This window comes from Halichoerus grypus, chromosome 1 (genome assembly GCF_964656455.1).
Source record: "Halichoerus grypus chromosome 1, mHalGry1.hap1.1, whole genome shotgun sequence".
NCBI classification, from domain to species: Eukaryota; Metazoa; Chordata; class Mammalia; order Carnivora; family Phocidae; genus Halichoerus; species Halichoerus grypus.
Genome location: NC_135712.1, coordinates 210,033,682 through 210,052,830, shown reverse-complemented (window position 1 = coordinate 210,052,830; position 19,149 = coordinate 210,033,682). Strand labels below are relative to the sequence as shown.

Here is a 19,149-nt window from a genome sequence, read left to right as displayed (position 1 = left end):
GGAAGCATCCTGGATCTTCCCCTGTCCTTGGTACCCCCCATCCAAGCAACATCCAGGTCCAGCTCAACATCTCACTGGTTTTCCCACCTCCTGTCCCATCCTCATATCAAATTTTCCCATCCCCGTATCTACCAGTGCACTACTTAAAATAAATGACATCACATCAAGGCTCTACTTACAACTTCATGGTTCCCCACAGATCTGAGGGATATGCCACCCCTTGAAATACCTTTGCCAAAGTTTCTTCTGGCTAATGTTCATTCAGCCCAGGCATCACCTTCTCTAGACTGTCTCTACTCAATGTTCACAAGGAACTAAAACTTCATCCTATGGGCTCTTATGGCCTCCGTGTAGTGCTTTATCATTGTATTAATCCTGTTCCTATTATGGTTTTAAGTCCATATGGCTGCTATCCTCTCTATACTGTGGATACCTTGAGGGAAGGGCCCATGACTGATTCTCTCGGTGCCCTTAGCACCTGTCACAGAGGATAGCCTGAGGTACCTCATTTCATGTCTGCCTAATGAGTCAGTCCTGCCCTTTCTGGCTAGTGAGCCATGGCTCTGCTTATCCAAGTAATTTAGGACCTTTATTTGACAGCCATCTCTTTCAGGAAGCCCTCTCTAATACACTCAGCCAGAGGGCATGCCGTCCATCTGAATTCCTGGAAGGCCCCAGTCATTTATGATTCTTCTAGTTGCTATGTTCAGGTCCTCACCTTCAGGTGAACTTGCCTGTGACAGTGCAAACCTTCACGTTGTAAGGAAGGAAGTCTCACCTGAGCAAGGTCAATCTGCAACCAGAGTACAGTGGGCCAATACTGGTGTTCTTAAATAAGGGACCAAGCTGGGGAGGAAGGAGAGAGAGGTGAGCAGGAGGGGCTGAGGTGAGTGGGTGGGGCAAGGGCAAGGCAGGCCAGGGAAGGCATTGTCAGGCTTTTACCAGGCTCTTCAGGACCCTCTCAGTGGAGTTGAACTTCATGGAGCCTGGGCGCCTCATGTCTGGGGTGCAGAGCAGGTTGGTGATGGTGAAGTTGAGGGTGAATGGCACCAGGGCGGGACCCACACCTGCAGCTGGAGGGAAAGAGAGAGGAGAGACCCATCATGGTCTTAGGCCTGAGCTGTATGTTCAGGGGAAGGGACTAGTGCTGTCTCTCTGTCCATAGTATCCAGTAGGTAAAGCCTGAGATATCCCATCTGGGATCTCCTCCCTCCTCAGCCAGCCAAGGGAGGAGAGTGGACCTCCACGTTAGCTGGGTCGTGTCACCTCAAAAGGAAACCTCAATCTTCTTATCCCAGAGTGTCCAAAGGCTGACTTGTCATTGACATTTTAGTAGGAAGAGGAGGAACCAAGACCTTTTGTGCTCAGACCCTGGGCTACAAATGCTTGAGCAGTCAAGAAATCCAAACAGTAGTAATTTCCATGAAATAAATGATCATAGAGATAGAATAGAGATTAGGTCCCATCTATGTGTGGGATATGGGGAAATGCTACTTTATAGGAGGAGGTCTGAGCAAGAGCCAGCTGACCTGAATCTGAAGGACAAAGAGAAACCAGGAACAGAGCTGAGTTCCCATTATAGTGAGAGGAAAGGCCCTGAGGATGGAAGGATGTTTGGTCCCTGGAAGAACAGAAATGAGGCTGGTATGGCCAGAGATGAGGGAGCAAGGGAGATAGTGGGACAGGCTGGGGCTGGGTAAGGCAGCAGGGTCCGGATCATGCAGGGATTCACCAACCAGAACAGGAGTTGAAGTTTCATGGGACTCAGAGGTTAGACTCCTACCTGTAGAGTTGGGGGTGGGAGGCAGAGATGCAGGGAGTCCTGGAGAGAATGTAGAAGTCAGCGGAGCTGAAGGAATGAAAGAATACAACGTGAATATAAATTGTTGGGCCCAATCATGAAGCAGTGAAAGGACAGGGCTGTTGACCGGAGTTTATATCTCTAGTGGGTGGTGTGGAGCTGCTCTGGGGCTGAGAACCTGGGGGGTGGTGGGTACATTCCCCCCCACCCCGGGGAGCAGGCGTAAGGAGGAAGTGTCCCAGGGATGCAGGGACATCTGGGCCCTTGTGACTTACTGCGGGTGGTGGGGATCCAGTACTGATAGTTATAACCTGCAGAGAGAGCCAGAGAAGAAGAGTAATCTGATGGGAGGAGGCTAAGAAAAGGATGAGGGGTATGACTTGAAACACACAACGCAAACCTTCTCAAGTGCTTTCTCTGAGACTCATCAACTCTTTATGAGTTAACTGCCTTGTACTCTGGTGCTCGCAGTCGTGTCGTCCTCATGATCATCAACCACAAAGACAATGATGATCAATACCCCTCATCTTATGGGGGTTCACTAGGTGCCTGGGACAATATCAACCTCACCAAATGAGTACTAGCAACAACAATTTTATAAGAGTGTTTCCAGCTTTATTTGTGTTTTCTCCACCGATTAAATATAACTCTTTCCTTGGTCTCTGAGTTTTTCCCTCTATCCTACTCTTCAGAGACAGCATGATCTTTGACATAGTTCCTGGACTTCTGTAATGTTGAACTGAGATCATGAGGGTGAGAGACAGAGACAGGCAGACAGAGGTGGGAGTCAACCAGAGAGTATAAAGTTGGAGAGTAAGAGGGAATTGGGGAAAAGAGGGTTTGAATAAGTATGGTTCTGGATCACGGATTGGATCTTCTCTGATGCTCTGTAGGGAATGGAAGTAAAACTGAGACCTATTTTATATTTGGTGGTCTGACTGGGTTTCTTGAAATGAAACTCTTCTTTGAGACTGGACCTAGTGGAGAGAGCCCTGTGGTTTACTTAGATTATTCAGGTTTTATATCATTTGACCTTTACAATAATCTTAAATGATGTTTTTAAAAATTCCATTCTAAAAATAGACACTGAAGCCTAGAGAGGTTGCATGGCTTGCCCAGGGCCACAGGATGAGCAAAAAACCAGGACCAGGGCTTATAGAAAGACCTGTAAACCACCCAAACCCACACTGCCAGCTACAGCTTTAATTCTTGAGGACTATTGAAATATAATACAGGTTTTAATCCAGATAGAAAGACAATGTCAAAGGCAATACAGTGGAGACATAATTAATTGAGCATTGGTTTAAACTGTTGTATTAGGCGCTCCTTGATATGCCTTCCCATCCTGATATTTGAGGCTTGTTCTAGCTGAGTTCGTCTGCAGTGTAGCCTAGTAGTTAGGGGGCCTCTTGGGGGCCTTAGAGCTAATTTAGGGTTTGAGTTCTGATGCTACCACTTATATTAGCTGTCTGATCTTGGGAAAGTAGATTTCCTTCCTTGAGCCTTGCTTGTTCCTCTGTAAAATATACATAATATGTCACAGAGTGTTGGACAGGATTTGTAAAACATAATACACACAACGTTCTGGATCACAGGCATCCCTCAATAAACATTAGCCTTTAGTATAGGTGTGACTGTGGGTTTTGTTTTTAAGGGCATTGTTGAGGAGGGATTTATTGCTAAAAAACATTGCTAACAGCTTTGTTGTTTGATTCTCAGGTGGGGTGTAGTCTGGCTGGCCCCTAGAGGATGAGCAAAAGGCCACAGGCTATCATAACAAAGAGAAAGAAGCAGATCAGTCACCACCTTGGGAACTCGTTGCCTTTTGGGGAGGAGTGAACGCCAACAGTCACTGTGGGCTTGCTTTATCCTCTTCCTCCCCTGATAGCTTTATGCTCCAGTTGGGTTTCTGTGAAAGGTCACTGCAATGAAGAAGACTATGCAGGGAGCCTTTATTTCCAGACTTTGGAAGTTGTTCTGTGAGCATTAGGTGTTGTATGAAAGTGTTGAATCACTCACTATACTGTACACCTGAAACTAACAGAACACTGTTAACCAACTGGAATTAAAACAAAAACTTAAAAAAAATAAAAATAAATAATAGTAGGACTTAGAGACAAATTAACTGACCATGGAATATTCACACTGCTGATATTTGAGAGACTCCATTTGTGCAACCAGAGGAATACAGTGAAGACAAACTTATCAGCATTCACGAGGAGAGTAACAAAAAAGGTGAGGATAGCCAAAGGAAGTGACATCAGCAAACAAAACTTCACATTAATGAAATTTTCAGAGATAGTTTACCATATTGAAAGCACATAGGGTAAAATGCTAGAATCTGATTGAAACTTAGAAAGTAATAGGACAATTCACCTTGGCATAGAAAAAGGCATGGCTGTATTGTAAACAATGTGATAAGAAGGTTCCTAAGAATTTCCTCCCCCAAACCCCTTTCATTCTCAAAGTTTCTAATATTTAAAATGACAATGTACAAAATAAATATTACTTTTACTAGAGAGAAAGAAAGAAAGAAAGGAAGGAAGGAAGGAAGGAAGGAAGGAAGGAAGGAAGGAAGAAGGAAGGAGAAGGAGGAGGAGGAGGAGAAGGAGAAGGAGAAGAAAGAAGAAAGAAGAAGAAGAAGAAGAAGAAGAAGAAGAAGAAGAAGGAGAAGAAGAAGAAGGAGGAGGAGGATGAGGAGGAAGAGGAGAAGGAGAAGGAGAAGGAAGAAGAAAGAAGAAAGAAAGAAGAAAGGGAAGGGAGGCAGGCAGGCAGGCTGCTCTGTAGGTATTCTGACAGAAGAGAATTTCCCTATGGAAATTCTAGGTTGGCCCAGAACTATGAACACAGGTACTGAGAAATTGCACTGCAAGGAGACCCCATCTGGGGCTCAGGAGGAGACCCCAACAGCAATGGAGGTACTCACCATTGACACAGAGACTGTCCCTGTCTAGGGTGTAAGGGCCCAGCTGAGTGACACCATGGGTCTGCTGGCTTAGCTCCCAGTATAGCCACTCTCTGTCCAGCCTGAAGCCTGTGGGATCTGGGCGGTAGGTGCAGACCACGTCCATTCTGGTGCTTGTTCCATCCTTTTCAGCCCTGGGGAAGGAGGGACACGGGAATAGGGATGTGCAGAGACACTTGAGAGCTGACCACTCCTGACGACTCCTTCCTTCAATTGTACCCCTTGGTGTTTATGTTAGCAGTCTTCTCAGGGCTTCATCTGCTGTCTCAAACACATCTTTTTCTGTCTGATATGGGGATCCAGACCATCCCACCTTAAGTGTTCTCCAGGGCTACTCTGCACCTAATTTTCTTCTTTTGCTCCCCAATCTTTTTATTAATTGGTTCATGCTCATTGTTTCAACTACCAGCGCCCAGTACAGTCCCTATCCATTCAAGAAGGTAAGTACAGATGGCATCCCCTCCAGTAGCTGAGTCCTGCTTGGGCTGTAAGATTGGGGGTGTAGAGCTCCTAGGGAGGAAATGAGAATCCTGAGCCCAGGCAGCATGTGGAAGGGAACAGCAAAGGACTGAAAACCTTGGAGGAGGTGAGTGAGTCACCCCTGTGGCTGGTTGTGACATTGTGCAACAACCATCATGGAGCCTGAAGGGAAGACTTTGTTTCATGTTGGTGAATCCCAAGGCTAAGGTCAACTTCATGGAAGCACCTTTGGAGCAGGTAACCAAGTTTGGAGAAAAACAGAGAAAATGAATTAAGAGGTGATAAGGGGCAATGTGGTTCAAAAATACTCTTGTCCTGAATTTCAGCTGAACCTACAGTGATTCACCCAGAGCAGGGGCTTTACAGGAAGAAAGATCCCCTCCCTCCCCTGCCTGGGAATTCTTGCTATTATCCACACTATTCAAAGCATGGTTCTCAAAGTGTGGCCCAGGGACTCCTGGTAGTCATAAACTCTTACAAAGAGTCCACCAAGTAAGATTATTTTCATTATTTTAACTTTTATTCTCTTAGGAGTATACTGTGAAATGTTTTCCAGAGGCCACGACATGGAATACTGTAAAAGATTAAATGCAGAAGCAGATATCCTACTGTCTTCTCCTAAACCAGACATTAAAAATATCTGCAAAAATGTAAACAATGGCTCTCTTTTTGTTATGATTTTTTTGGGGGGAGGGAGAGGAAATATTGTTATTGTTCATAAAAATTACATTATTTGTGTTAACATGTAATAGATTTATCACTTTTAATAAATTAATGAACACATATTTATAACATTTGTTTTAATTTCTAATTCAATAAATACGGGCAGATAGAACCCTCAAGTCCAAAGGCTCATTGGAGTTCTGAGTACTTTTAAGGATGCAAGTAACATGTTGAGCCCAGTGACCTTGAACACCGCTGTATCATGGTTAAAAGGAGGGACTCAAAAACTAGAAACTTTGGGTTCAAATCCCAGCTCCTCTCAAGGTACTTGACTACTCTGAGCCCAGTGTTCTCTTCTACAGTGTGGGATAATAATCATGTTGTTGTAAAGATGAAATGAATGAAAACACGTGCATCACTTAGATTTTTGGGTGGCATATCATATGGTCAATATTATCTTATTGATTCCCCCCATCTCATGGGGAGATGGGGGCAGGTGTGGTGGGTGGAGCTCATTTAGGACGGTTTTGGTCTACAACACTCCAGGAACCTCTTCTCGTGAAGCCATGTGCGTAGAGGACCCACCTCTCTGGCGGGATGACCTGCATTGGCTGGATGCAGGACCCCAAAGAGAGGTCATAGAGTCGTGAAATGTAAGGAAAGGGTTCTGAGCCCACTGAGCTCAGAGGATACCAAATGGGCATAGCAGAGAGGAGAAAATAGGCCATTTCTGTAGAGTTCAGGTCTATTCATGAGTTTTTAAATTGCAATATATCCTGCCAGTATTCAGCATTTTGTTTGTTTTCCCCCTTTGGTTCTATGTAACATCCTCTGGGAAGGTCCCTATCTCTTTTCAAGGCATATACTGCAGAATTGCAGTGTTCAGAGTTTGTCCCCAATAGGGTAGATATGAGCTGGGGCAGGGAGAGTGTCAGGGATTCTGGGGACACAATTGGCAAAGATACTACACTGGCTAATACTATGAGATCCCATCGAGTGTTCACAATGGGCCAGGCATTGCGATTAGTGATTAATAACCCTATTAGTAAGGTACTAGTATTATCACTACTTTGTAGATAATGTGATTGAAGAACAGAGAGGTTATGTAACTTGTCCAAGATCACAGAGCTAGCAAATGGGAGAGCAAGGGTTCAAACCCAGACACTTTGGATCCATTATGATATGCTTCCTCTTGGCGAAGACCCAAGGCTGTGGTTGACTGGGATGTGGGAGACCAAGAAGGGAGAGAATTGGGGTTCTATAGATGCTTTGGAAGAAGGCTTACCTGAGCAAGGTCAGCCTGCAGCCAGCATAGAGGGAACCAATGCTGCTGTTTTTGAACAGAGTCCCGAGCTGGGAACAAATGAGAGGGTGATGAGCTGGAGGGGCCAAGACTTTGGGGTGTGGCAGGCTTGGGACAAGATGAGCATTGGCAGGGGGCTCTCACCAGGTGCTGCAGGTTTCTCTCAGTGGCACTGAATATCTCAGAGCTCGAGTTTTCCATGTCCTCTGTGTAGTGCAGGTTGGTGATGGTGAAGTTGACAGTAAAAGGCATCAAGAAAGGGACTGCAGCTGTGGTGGTAGAAGAGTAAATGAGCCCAGTCCTGAGTCAGGCCTGGGATGGGGTGGGAGGGAAGGCTCCAAGGACACACCTTAACTCCAGCACCGAGCTGGGGTTTGGCCTAGACTGGCCTGCTATTCAAGACCCTCCCACATAGGGTGACCAACCATCCCAGCTTTCCCAGGACTGTGTGAGTTCCTGGGATGCAGATGTCCAGTTGGAAAAGTGAGACAGTCTTGGGAAAACTGGGATGAGTTAGTCACCCTACTCCCACTTCCCCTTGGCTCTTACCATTTCAGCACATAGTAGCACCTGCATCTCTTCATCTTGGAGAAATGAACAGGCCCAGGGAGCACCTGACTAGCAATGATTGATGGGAGTTGGTGGATAGATACCCCAGCTCCCTTACTGCCCCCTGCAGAGAGGATGACTCCAAAGTTCATGTTCTACGCATTCTCCCAGGGTCCCCTCCAGCCTCTAGAACTGATAAATTTCTATTGTTCAAGGCACCCAGTATTTGGTACTTTATTACTGTTGCCCTAACGAACTAGTATATCGCCTAACTGAGCAATTCTTTCTCTAGGTATGTACCCCAAAGAATTGGAAACAGGGACTCAAACAGATACATGTACACCCACATTCATAGTAGCATTATCCACAGTAGCCAAAAGGTGGAAACAGCCTGAGTGTCCATCAACAGATGAGCAGACAGATAAAATGTGGTCCATCCATACAATGGAATGTCAGTCATCCATAAACAGGAATGAAGTTCTGATACACACTATGACATGTAGACATTGCACTCAGTGAAATAAGACACACACACACACACACACACACACAAATACACTATGTGATTCCACATACATGAGGTATCTAAAATAGGCAAATTGAAGACAGAAGTGGATTAGAATTACCAGGGGCTGAGGTGAGTGGGGAAGGAAAGCTAACGTCTAATGGGTACACAGATCCTGTTTGGGGTGATAAAAAGTTTTGGAGAAAAATAGGATAACATTTATACAACATTGTGAATGTAATTAATGCCACTGAATTGTACATTTAGAATGGCTAATTTTATAGTATATATACATTTTTACCACAGTAAAAAAAAGTCATTCTTACTTGTTTCTGAAGCCACACTCAGAGAGGTCAAGGTGGACATCCCAGGTGAGGTCTCAGGGACAAAGGGACTTCCTGCTGATGTATTGAAGGTGGTTGTGGTCTCTACTATGATGGGGCCTGAACCTGTAGCAGCTAAATTAGTGGGCTCAAGAGTTGTGGTTTTCAGGACAGTTGTTGAACTCAGTCCTTCTCTGTGACTGGTTTTAGGTGGTGTTGGGGTCTCTGATGCTATCAAGGTCACAGTGTTCCCCATCACAGTCTTGGGCAATTCAGGGAGTCCAACTGAGGTCCCAGGTGGTGAGGGTTCTGTGCCCCAGGAAGTTAAGGTGTAAGGCTCACCAGTGGTTGCAGGGGTACTGACAGGCCCAAGATCACCAGCAGTCAAAGTTGGGATACCTGTGCTGGCATCTGATGCAGGGCTGGTGGCCAGTAAGCCTGTGGTCGCCAATAAAATGGGGGAAAGAGTTGAACTTGAAATCGTTGTGCTGATGTCTGTGCCAAGATGGGTGGAGAGTGAGGCTGTTTCCGCAGGAACACCAAATGAGATAGTTGGACCTAGATCAACTCCGCTGGTCTCAGTCGCAGGTGTGCTGAAGGATGTTATTTCTTCTGGACTGAGGAAAACAGTCTGAGTTGGAAGAGCTTCACTAATCTCCAACTCAGGTCGGATGGATGGTGAGGCTACGGTCTCTGGTGGTAAATGAGGAAAAGCAGTTGAACTAGGAAAATTTGTGCTTGTCTTTGCACTGGACTGGGTGACCAATAAGGCTGTGGTTGCTGGTTCACCAGGAGAAAGAGTTAGACTTGGAATAGTCATATTGGCATCTGTCTCAGAACTAGGGACCTGGGAGGTCACCATATCTGGTACACCAGGGGAGATAGTTGGAGTTGGAACAGCTGAACTGGCTTCTGCCCCAAGACTGGTGCCTACTGAGTGTTTGGTGTCTGGTACACTTTTGGAAAAAACTGGAGGTGTTGTGGGGACAGTTGGGCTGGTGTCTGCAGAAGGGGTGACCAATGAGACTGCTATATCTGGCTTATGTGGGGAATCAGTCTGAGTTGGAATAGCTGAACTGGTTTCTGCCCCAGAGCTGGTGATCATTGAGGGTGATTCACTGGGGGAAACATTGGGAGTTGTCCAGGGAACTGTTGGGCTGGTCTCTGCAGGATGGGTGACCAAAGAGATCGGTGTATCTAGCTCCCCAGGGGAATCAGTCTGAGTTGGAACAGCTGAACGGGCTTCTGTCCCAGAATGGGTGACCCATGAAGCTGTGGTCTCCAGTTGACCTGGAGAAACAGTGAGAGTTGTAAGAGTTGTACTAGTCTCTGCCCCAGAAGTTGTGACCAGTGAGATTTCCACCCCTGATACACCAGGGGAGACAGTCGCAGTTGGAATGGCTGAAATTATCTGTGCCCCAGAACTGGTAGCTATTGAATGTGTGGTATCTGATTCACTATGGGAAAAACTGGGGGTTGCCTTGGGAATAGTTGGGCTGGTCTCTGCAGGATGGGTGACCAATGAGACTGGTGTATCTGGCTCCCCAGGGGAAACAAGCAGAGTTGAAACAGCTGAACTGGCTTCTTTCTCAGAATGGGTGACCCATGAGGCTGTGGTCTCCAGTTCATGCAGTGAATCTGTCAGAGTTGTAAAAGTTGTATTGGTTTCTGCCTCAGAACTGGTAACTAGTAAGGTCACCAATCCTGGCACACCAGGTAAGATAGTTGTAGCTGAAGGTGAACTGCTTTCTGCCCCTGGAGTGGTGGCTGTTGAGAGTGAGATATCAGATTCACTATAGGAGAAATTTGGAGTTATTCTGGAAACAGGTGTGCTGGTCTTTGCGGAATGGGTGACCCATAAGGTTGTTGTTTCTGAGCCATGCGAGGAATCAGTAAGAGTTAGAAAATTTGCACTGGTCTCTGCCCCAGAACTAGTGACCAATGAGGTCCCCACCCCTAATATACCAGGGGAGACAGTCGGAGTTGGGATGGAAGAACTGGTCTGTGCTCCAGAATGATTAACCCATGAGACTGTGTTTGCTGGTTCACCAGGAGAAAGAGTCAGAGGTGAAATAACCATACTGGCATCTGTCTCAGAACTAGTGGCCTGTGAAGTCACCATATCTGGTACACCAGGGGAGATAGGTGTAGTTGGAATAGCTGACCTGGCTTCTGTCTCAAGGCCGGCAGCTGTTGAGGGTGTGCTGTCTGATTCACTACGGGAAACACTGGGGGTTGTCCGGGGAACTGTTGGGCGGGTCTCTGCAGGACGGGTAACCAAGGAGACTGTTGTATCTGAGTCACGCAGGGATTCAGTCAGAGTCAAAGAGGTTGTACTGGCATCTGTCCCAGAACTAGTGGCCTGTGAGGTCATCATAGCTGGTATGCCAGGTGAGACAGTGATTGTTAGAGTGGCTGAACTGGCTTCTGCCCCAGGAGTGGTGGCCATTGAGAGTGTGGTGTCTAATTCACTTTGGGAAAAATTTGGAGTTATTCTGGAAACAGGTGTGCTGTTCTCTGTGGAATGAGCCCATGAGGCTGTTGTATTTGGCTCCCCAGGGGAAACAGTCAAAGTTCCAACAGTGGAAATGGCTTCTGTTCCAGCATGGGTGACCCGTGAGGCTGTTGTCTCTGGTTCATGTGGGGAATCAGTCAGAGTTGTAAACGTTGTACTGGCCTCTGCCCCAGAATTGGTGACTGGTGAGATTTTCACCCCTATTACACCAGGGGAGACAGTTGGAGTTGGAATGGCTGAACTGTTCTGTGCCTCAGGATGGGTAACCAATGAGACTGTTGTATCTAGCTCACCAGGAGATATAGTCAGAGTTTGATCAGCTGGGCTGGTCTCTGCTCCAGAACTAGCATCCAGTGAAGTCACCAACCCTGGCTTACCAGGGAAGACATTTTGAGTTGGAATGGATGAACTGCTCTGTGCCCCAGGATGGGTGACCCATGAGGCAGAGGTCTCTGGTGCATCTTGGGAATCAGTCAGAGTTGAAAGGACCATACTTGTCTCTGCCGCAGGACTAGTTACCAGTGAGGTCACCATTTCTGGTATACCAGGGAAGACAGTCAGAGTTGGAACAGCAGAACTGACTTCTTCCCCTGAACCGGTAGCTGTTGGGGGTGTGCTATCTGATTCACTGTGGGAAACATTCAGGGTTTCCCTGGAAACAGTTGAACTGGTTTCTGCAAGATAAGTGACCCATGAGGTTGTGGTCTCTGGCTCACTAAAGGAAACAGTCAGAGTTGGAACAGCTGGACTGTTCTTTGCCCCAGAACTAGGAACCAGTGAGGGTGTGGTTTCTGACTCTCTACTGAAAACAGATGAGGCTGTCCTGGGAAGTTCTATGCTGGTCTCTGCTCCAGGTCTGGTGGCCAATGAGGCTGTCATCTCTAGAACATCAGGGGAAACATCTGGGGTTGTAATGATCATTCCTCTTGTGCTTGTGCTGGCTGTTTTACTTGATGTGCTGAGGAGAGTCAGCATTCTGGAAGTGGGAGTAGAGACTGTAGTGGTCAAAGTTGCTGTAGAGGTGGTCTTCAGAGCTGTGATCTCTGCTCTTTCTGTCCACTCTGTTGGTGGTCCTGTGAATTGGGGGATGGACACACAGTTCGGACAAAATGATCCACCACTTACTGGACTGGCAATAGCTTATTTTTTCTCCACATGAGGAAAGGGAGAGAAATGTCTCTGCCTGAGATATGCCTGCAATGCTTCTGGAATGGGAAAAGGAATTGTCATTGACATTCCAGCACCTTCCCCTTCTCATCTTGTGCCGTAACTCCGTGAATTCTTAACCACTCCCTGTTCCCAAATGTTGTCTGTACGCTCCAGCCCCTAAGCCTTTGTTCAAGCTGTTTTCTCTGTCTGCCTTGTCCATCTTTCATTAGATTCCTTACATTCCGCCCTTCTTGAAACCCCAACTCAAATCAACTTTTACAAATCCATGTCAGAATTCATCTCTCCCTTCTCAATATTTCCTTATCCTACTGTCTGAATCTGCACCATAGGGATGCCTGGGTGGCTCAGTTGTTAAGCGTCTGCCTTCGGCTCAGGTCATGATCCCAGGGTCTGGGATTGAGTCCCACATCAGGCTCCTTGCTCAGTGAGGAGCCTGCTTCTCTCTCTCCCTCTGCTGCTCCCCCTGCTTGTGCTCTCTCTCTCTCTCTGACAAATAAATAAATAAAAATCTTAAAAAAAAAAATGAATTTGCACCATAGCACTCCTCACAGTCTGCTTGGTAATAGCTATTTCTAGCCGGAAGACTGCTTGGTGTATAGTAGGTGCCCACAAATATTTGTTGAGTAAGTGAGTGAGTGAATGAATGAATGGGTACATAGATGGATGTATGCAGAGACAGGTCCCCTCTAGATTGAGAGAGATTATGTGTCATTGTGCTTAAAAGCTTGGGCTCTGGGGGCACCTGGGTGGCTCAGTTGGTTAGCGACTGCCTTCAGCTCAGGTCATGATCACAGGGTCTTGGGATCAAGCCCCATGTTGGGCTCCCTGCTCTGCGGGGAGCCTGCCATTCCCCCTTCTTGTCTCTCTCTCTCTCTTTCTGTCAAATAAATAAACGAAATCTTAAAAAAAAAAAAAAAGAGCTTGGGCTCTGGAAGAAGGTATTCCTGCACTTAGATTCTGGCTCCTCCACTAACTGGATGTGTTACCAAACCTTGCTAGATTTCCATATTTTCATCTGTGAAGTAGGTGTAAGTACAGTGGCCATCTCAGAATGCTGATAAAAATGCACCCAGCCCGGTGCCTCCTGGCTCACAATACTACCACTGCTATTTCTACTACTACCTGCTGTTACTACCATTACTGCTGTTACTGCTACTACCTACCATTACTGCTGTTACTGCTATTACCACCTAGTAGCATTGTTACTACTACTGTTACTACCTACCATTACCGCTGTTACTGCTATTGCCACCTAGTAGCATTGTTACTACTACTGTTACTACCTACCATTACTGCTGTTACTGCTATTGCCACCTAGTAGCATTGTTACTACTACTGTTACTACCTACCATTACCGCTGTTACTGCTATTACCACCTAGTAGCATTGTTACTACTACTGTTACTACCTACCATTACTGCTGTTACTGCTATTACCACCTAGTAGCATTGTTACTACTACTGTTACTACCTACCATTACCACTGTTACTGCTATTACCACCTAGTAGCATTGTTACTACTACTGTTACTACTGCTACTTTTACCTACTATTACTGGAGTTATTCCTACTGTTTCTACTACTACTACTTTTTGTATTTCCACTACAAAATAAGTGTTTGCTGAGTCGGATTTGCCAGGAACCACACTAGACCAGTACTGAAGCTGGCCAAGGTGACCAGAATTCAGACTCTGAAGATGAGTTAAGTCACATTGGCTGAGACAGCAGCTACTGACTGGGGCTTCAAAAAATGGTAAATAAAACACATTACCCTGTAAAATATATATTAAAAAAATGGTCCCCAGGAGGGAGGGAGAACCACCAGGAGGCTTCTCTATAAAGACCACAAAGCCTACATCAAAAACTAATGATGTATTGTATGGTGACTAACATAACATAATAAAATTAAATTAAATTAAAAAAAAAAAGACCACAAAGCCCACTGGCACTTGATTCAGGGATAAAATAAAGGGGATTTAGACTCTGATGGGGGAGTGATGTCCCTCTTTTGCTAAGATTATCCAAAACCCCCACATTTCTGAGAGTGGACATACCGAAATGCTTTATATGTATTTGGCAAAGACGATGAGGAGGGGGCAGAGGAGGAGGAGGGACATTTGTAAGCACCAAGCATGATTTATCTCTTTGATCCTCACCAGAACATTGAATGTACATCATATTATTCTTGTGGTTTCATAAAAGAGAAAGACAGAAACTCCGAGATCATCACCTGCCAAGGTCACACAGCTACTGACTGCTAGTGTGGAAATCTGAACATCATTCGGCCTAATGCTAAACCAATGCTCTCCAGCACGGTAGTGTATCATTCCCTAACTGAATTTCAGGATTCTGTGGGGGTCAGGATGAAAAGAGAAGGATGTGAGGAGAAAATGTCCATCTGGAGAGAAGGTTAAACAAAAGTTTCTTAGTTCAGGTTCTCAACCCAGGGTGATTTTGCTCCCAGTGGATACTTGGCAATGTCGGGAGACATTTTTGTTCATCACAACTGTGTGTATGTGTAGAGTGCTACTGGAATCTAGTGAGTAGAGGCCAAGGATGATATTAAATATCCTACAGTGCACAGGACAGCCCACAAGTAATTATTTGCCTGATAGGGCCAAGGCTGAGAAACCCTGCTGTGTATTGAAAGGAGTCAATGAATACTGTTAGCTATTCCTCATAAACTTTGCCATCTAAATACTGGTCGCCACCTGAAACCCAGTGATTCATTTCCTGGTGAACTGATGTAGCCAATCCTGTCAATGCCCTACTTATATCCCATATAGTGACCCCAATGGGGTCCTGATGCAGCCCCTGTGACTCCACACCTAAGGGCTTTCACTTACCCTGTGGCGGGGGCAGGGGATAGGCTGGAAGTGTTGAGGGTTATTACCCCAGGATCAAGCATCCTACAACCAATGATAGAAGAGAGTTGGACAACAAATGCCCCCATCTACTTAATTCCTCAGATAGGACAACACTGAGGTGTTCTCTTTTTTTAAATTTTTAAAAAAATATTTTATTTATTTATTTGAGAGAGACAGCACGCACAGAGGGAGAGTTAGAGGGAGAAGCAGACTCCCCGGTGAGCAGAGAGTCCAATGCGAGGCTTGATCCCAGGACCCTGAGATCATGACCTGAGCTGAAGGCAGATGCTTAACCAACTGAGCCACCCAAGTGCCCAACACTGAGGTGTTCTATGCTGTCTCCCAGAACTTCCCAGTGGGACCGACACTGTTGCTCACAGCTGGGGCTTGCTCATGAACGAAATTTGCATTGAGTTCTTTTCCTTGTCTTCTCCAGTGCTTCCTGGGACCATCCCCAACCTGAGACAAACAATTTGCCCCATATCCTTAACAGAATAAGACTTATCACCTGATTGTGGGGTAGGGGTAAATCTGTCTAAAGCCTGCATCTTGCAGAAAGCCTCCAAAATGTATAATAGTCTGGGCTCCAAAAATATTGGGAATAAATTAATGGGTATGGGGAACTTTACCTTTTAACCACACAGTGAAGAGAATCCCTTGCTATATACACCTGCACCTCTTAAACTCTCAGGCAGAACAATCACACTGAGAAATGTTAGCAGGTGCCTTTTATTTTTTTTTTTATTTTTTATTTTTTTTTAAAGATTTTATTTATTTATTTGAGAGAGAGAATGAGAGAGAGAGAGAGCACAAGAGGGGGGAGCGGGAGAGGGAGAAGCAGACTCCCCGCTGAGCAGGGAGCCCGATGCGGGACTCGATCCCGGGACTCCAGGACCATGACCTGAGCCGAAGGCAGTCGCTTAACCAACTGAGCCACCCAGGCGCCCAGCAGGTGCCTTTTAGAGAGAAAGATTATTGCAGTTAAGTGTGTAAAACTCTAGGTTGAATAAAGCTAAACAAATTTCTTTACAGTAGGATTTCTCAGAGTCTTTAATATGCTTATGCATGTTATGATTCTTTAGGAAGGAACAACATGTTTGCCAAACTTTTTTTTTTTGCCTCAAAATTCTTTGTCCTTTTGTTAAAGGGTATCCAAGCATTACCAAGCCTTAGGAGGTTTCCTGAATGTTGTTTTCTGCCTGTGTCTCCAGTATCATTTCCTACCACCCCATCCTTCTACCTCATACTTTAGCAAAGGCGAATTATTTGTATCTCCCAAATATTTCCAGTTTTACCCCTCTCTGTGCCTTTGCATGTGGCTGTTCTCTCTATCCAGAATATCTTCATCAACTCCCTTTGTCTTTCTGGTAAATCCCTAGTCATCTTTTCAAACCCAATTCAAATATTATCTTCCTCATTAAGCCTTCCTTCTATAGTTCAAATACATCTTCATTGCGTATGTTTAAAGTTGCATCATAGTTATTCTGTTCCTTTGTTGCTTCCCTGCTGGTCTGAGAGCTTCATGGATACAGCGCCCAAGTATTTTCATCTGCACATCCTCTGCTTATAGCAGTCTCTAACACAGAGAAAGCGATTAATAAGCATTTTCAGAGTTAAGTTAAACTGGGTCATATTTGTGGAAATGACATATCTAACTTTGAACTAAACTCACTATGCATGTTATGAGGAAAAGAAAAGTGGTAACATCTGTCTGGTAACCATTAGACAAAGATCCAGCTAAGACAGGGAAGCCCATGGCCACCCCACATTATTCTTCCTCTAAAGAAACAAGCATTTCATCTCTCTGGAAGAGAAAATAAGACCTCAAGTGAGATCACTGGGAAGTAAGCAAAGTTGGACCTACCTCTAGGACTAGCAGATGATGTGGGTGCCACAGGGACATGGACTGGTCCTGTGGCTCCTCCATGGGCTGCTTCATTGGGTATCTTTGTGATGTGCTCCACGATGCCATCAGTCCCTGCAGGTGAGGGTGGAGAAGAAGCCTGGGTTAATTCATCTCACCCAGAAGGAGAATACTGTCTAAATGGATCCACTTAATTGACTATACAACTCAATTCTTTTCAAGTCCACCTGTATGGACTTGAGCCAGGGCTATGTGCCACGAATGGCCACCCTTGTCCATTGACCCACTCATCCACCTGTAGATCTCTCCATCTTTCCTTCCATCCATCCCTATATCTACCCATCCATCCTTCCTTCTTTCCTCCTTTCTCTACATCCATCCTCCCTTCTACACATTTACCCTCTCTTCTTTCATTTATCTGTTTTTCCATTCTTCCTTTTATCCCTCCATCCATCCAACCACTCTTCTACCTTCTTACCATCCCACTCAAAACATGAGTGGACAGAGGAGATAAAGGTGGGCTTGTGGGAGTAGCTGAACTAGAGCCCAGGGATATGAATGTTTCCTGAAGTCTAGAAGAGAGATGCGAAAGTGGCCCTGTCTCAATGTTCTAGGGTCAAAGAAGACAGGTATTGAAGTGAAAATAGTGGTCTCCTCAATGGAACAGGAAGTATCCATTGATTAAGAGGCTCTGCATGGGTCACAGTGAATGGGGACAGAGGAAGGTGCTTCATATCTACAAAGGCTATTCTGCACATTACTTACAAGTATATATGTGAAAAAATATTCATACTCTATTTATCTGCAGTAACATCAAACGTGGCCAGTGTTTCAATGTGGAGGTAAAATGATTTTGGGTTACAAGACTAAAACTGAAAAAACTGAACTTTACAGGGACAGAAATGAGAAGTGAGGTCATAGGAATGGGAAAGGAAGTTTACTAACAGACACTATGAAGGAATCTAAGGAAAGTAAGTTTGTGGAAGGGATCACTGCCAGAAAAACGAAGAGCAGAATTAGATCAGAGGAGCAAGATGGCGGAGGAGTAGGAGACCTGGATTTCGTCTGGTCTCAGGAATTCAGCTGGATAGGGATTAAACCATTCTGAACACCTACGAACTCAACAGGAGATCAAAGAAAAGAATAGCAACAACTCTGAACAGAAAAGCGACCACTTTCTGGAAGGTAGGACGTGCGGAGAAGTGAATCCGAGGCGATATTCAGGAGGATAGACGGCGGGGGAGGGGGCCTCCGTCGGCCGCTTCTGGCAAGTGATAGAGCCGAGGAGCACAAAATCGGAACTTTTAGAAGTCGGCTCCGCTGAGGGACGTCGCTCCGGTGGCTAAGCGGGGGGTGGAACCCTTGCGGGACAGTGTGGTCTCAGGACCCTCGGGATCACAGAAAGACCGGGGGTGCCTGAGTGCGGCAGAGCTCCCAGGTATCAGAGCGGGGAAGCCGGCTGCAGAGACGGAGCCCAGGCGCGGGCTCTCAGCTCGGGGTTGCCATAAACCGTGATCCGCGGCACAGTTGGGCCACTGCTCCTCCAGCAGGGACCCAACAAGCGGCAGATCTGGGGAGACTCCCCTTCCTCCCCCGGGAGGAGAGGTGCGGGAGCACACCGCAGGGATCTGCTGGGTTTGGAGACTCCACCCGGGGTTGGGTGCCAGATAGAAAGGCGCGGTCACAGGCCGGGTGAGCACGGAGTGCGGCCGGAGACCGGGGACACGGGAGTGACTGACGGCTTTTCTCTGGGGGCGCACTGAGGAGCGGGGCCCAAGTTCTCGGCTCCTCCGGGGCGGAGATTTGGAGGCCGCCATTTTCACTCTCGGCCTCCAAAGCTGTACCGAAAGCTTGCAGGGAACAAAAGCTCCCGAGAGCAAACCCGAGCAGATTACTTAGCCCGGACCGGGCAAGGGAGGGGCAATTCCGCCTCCGGCAAAGACATTTGGGAACCATGGCAACAGGCCCCTCCCCCAGAAGATCAGTGAGAACAGCCAGCCAAGACCAAGTTTACCGATCAGTGAGAACGGCAGAACTCCAGCGCTAGGGGAATACTGCACATAGAATTCATGGCTTTTTTACCATGATTCTTTAGTCTTTCAAAGTTAATTTTTTTTTTAACTTTCATTTTCTTTTTTTTTTTTATT

General features: G+C 46.1%; 1 protein-coding gene across 1 annotated transcript in view; it reads right to left on the bottom strand.

The window, feature by feature from the left end:
* The window catches only part of MUC16 (mucin 16, cell surface associated), a 73,988-nt gene that overhangs the window by 39,879 nt on the left and 14,960 nt on the right, over positions 1-19,149 (bottom strand). Inside the window, 9 exon segments of the mRNA XM_078059519.1 lie at positions 779-846; positions 943-1,073; positions 1,784-1,849; positions 2,077-2,112; positions 4,728-4,900; positions 7,195-7,262; positions 7,357-7,481; positions 8,593-9,540; positions 9,703-12,177. Coding sequence (XP_077915645.1) covers positions 779-846; positions 943-1,073; positions 1,784-1,849; positions 2,077-2,112; positions 4,728-4,900; positions 7,195-7,262; positions 7,357-7,481; positions 8,593-9,540; positions 9,703-12,177 — 4,090 coding nt within the window.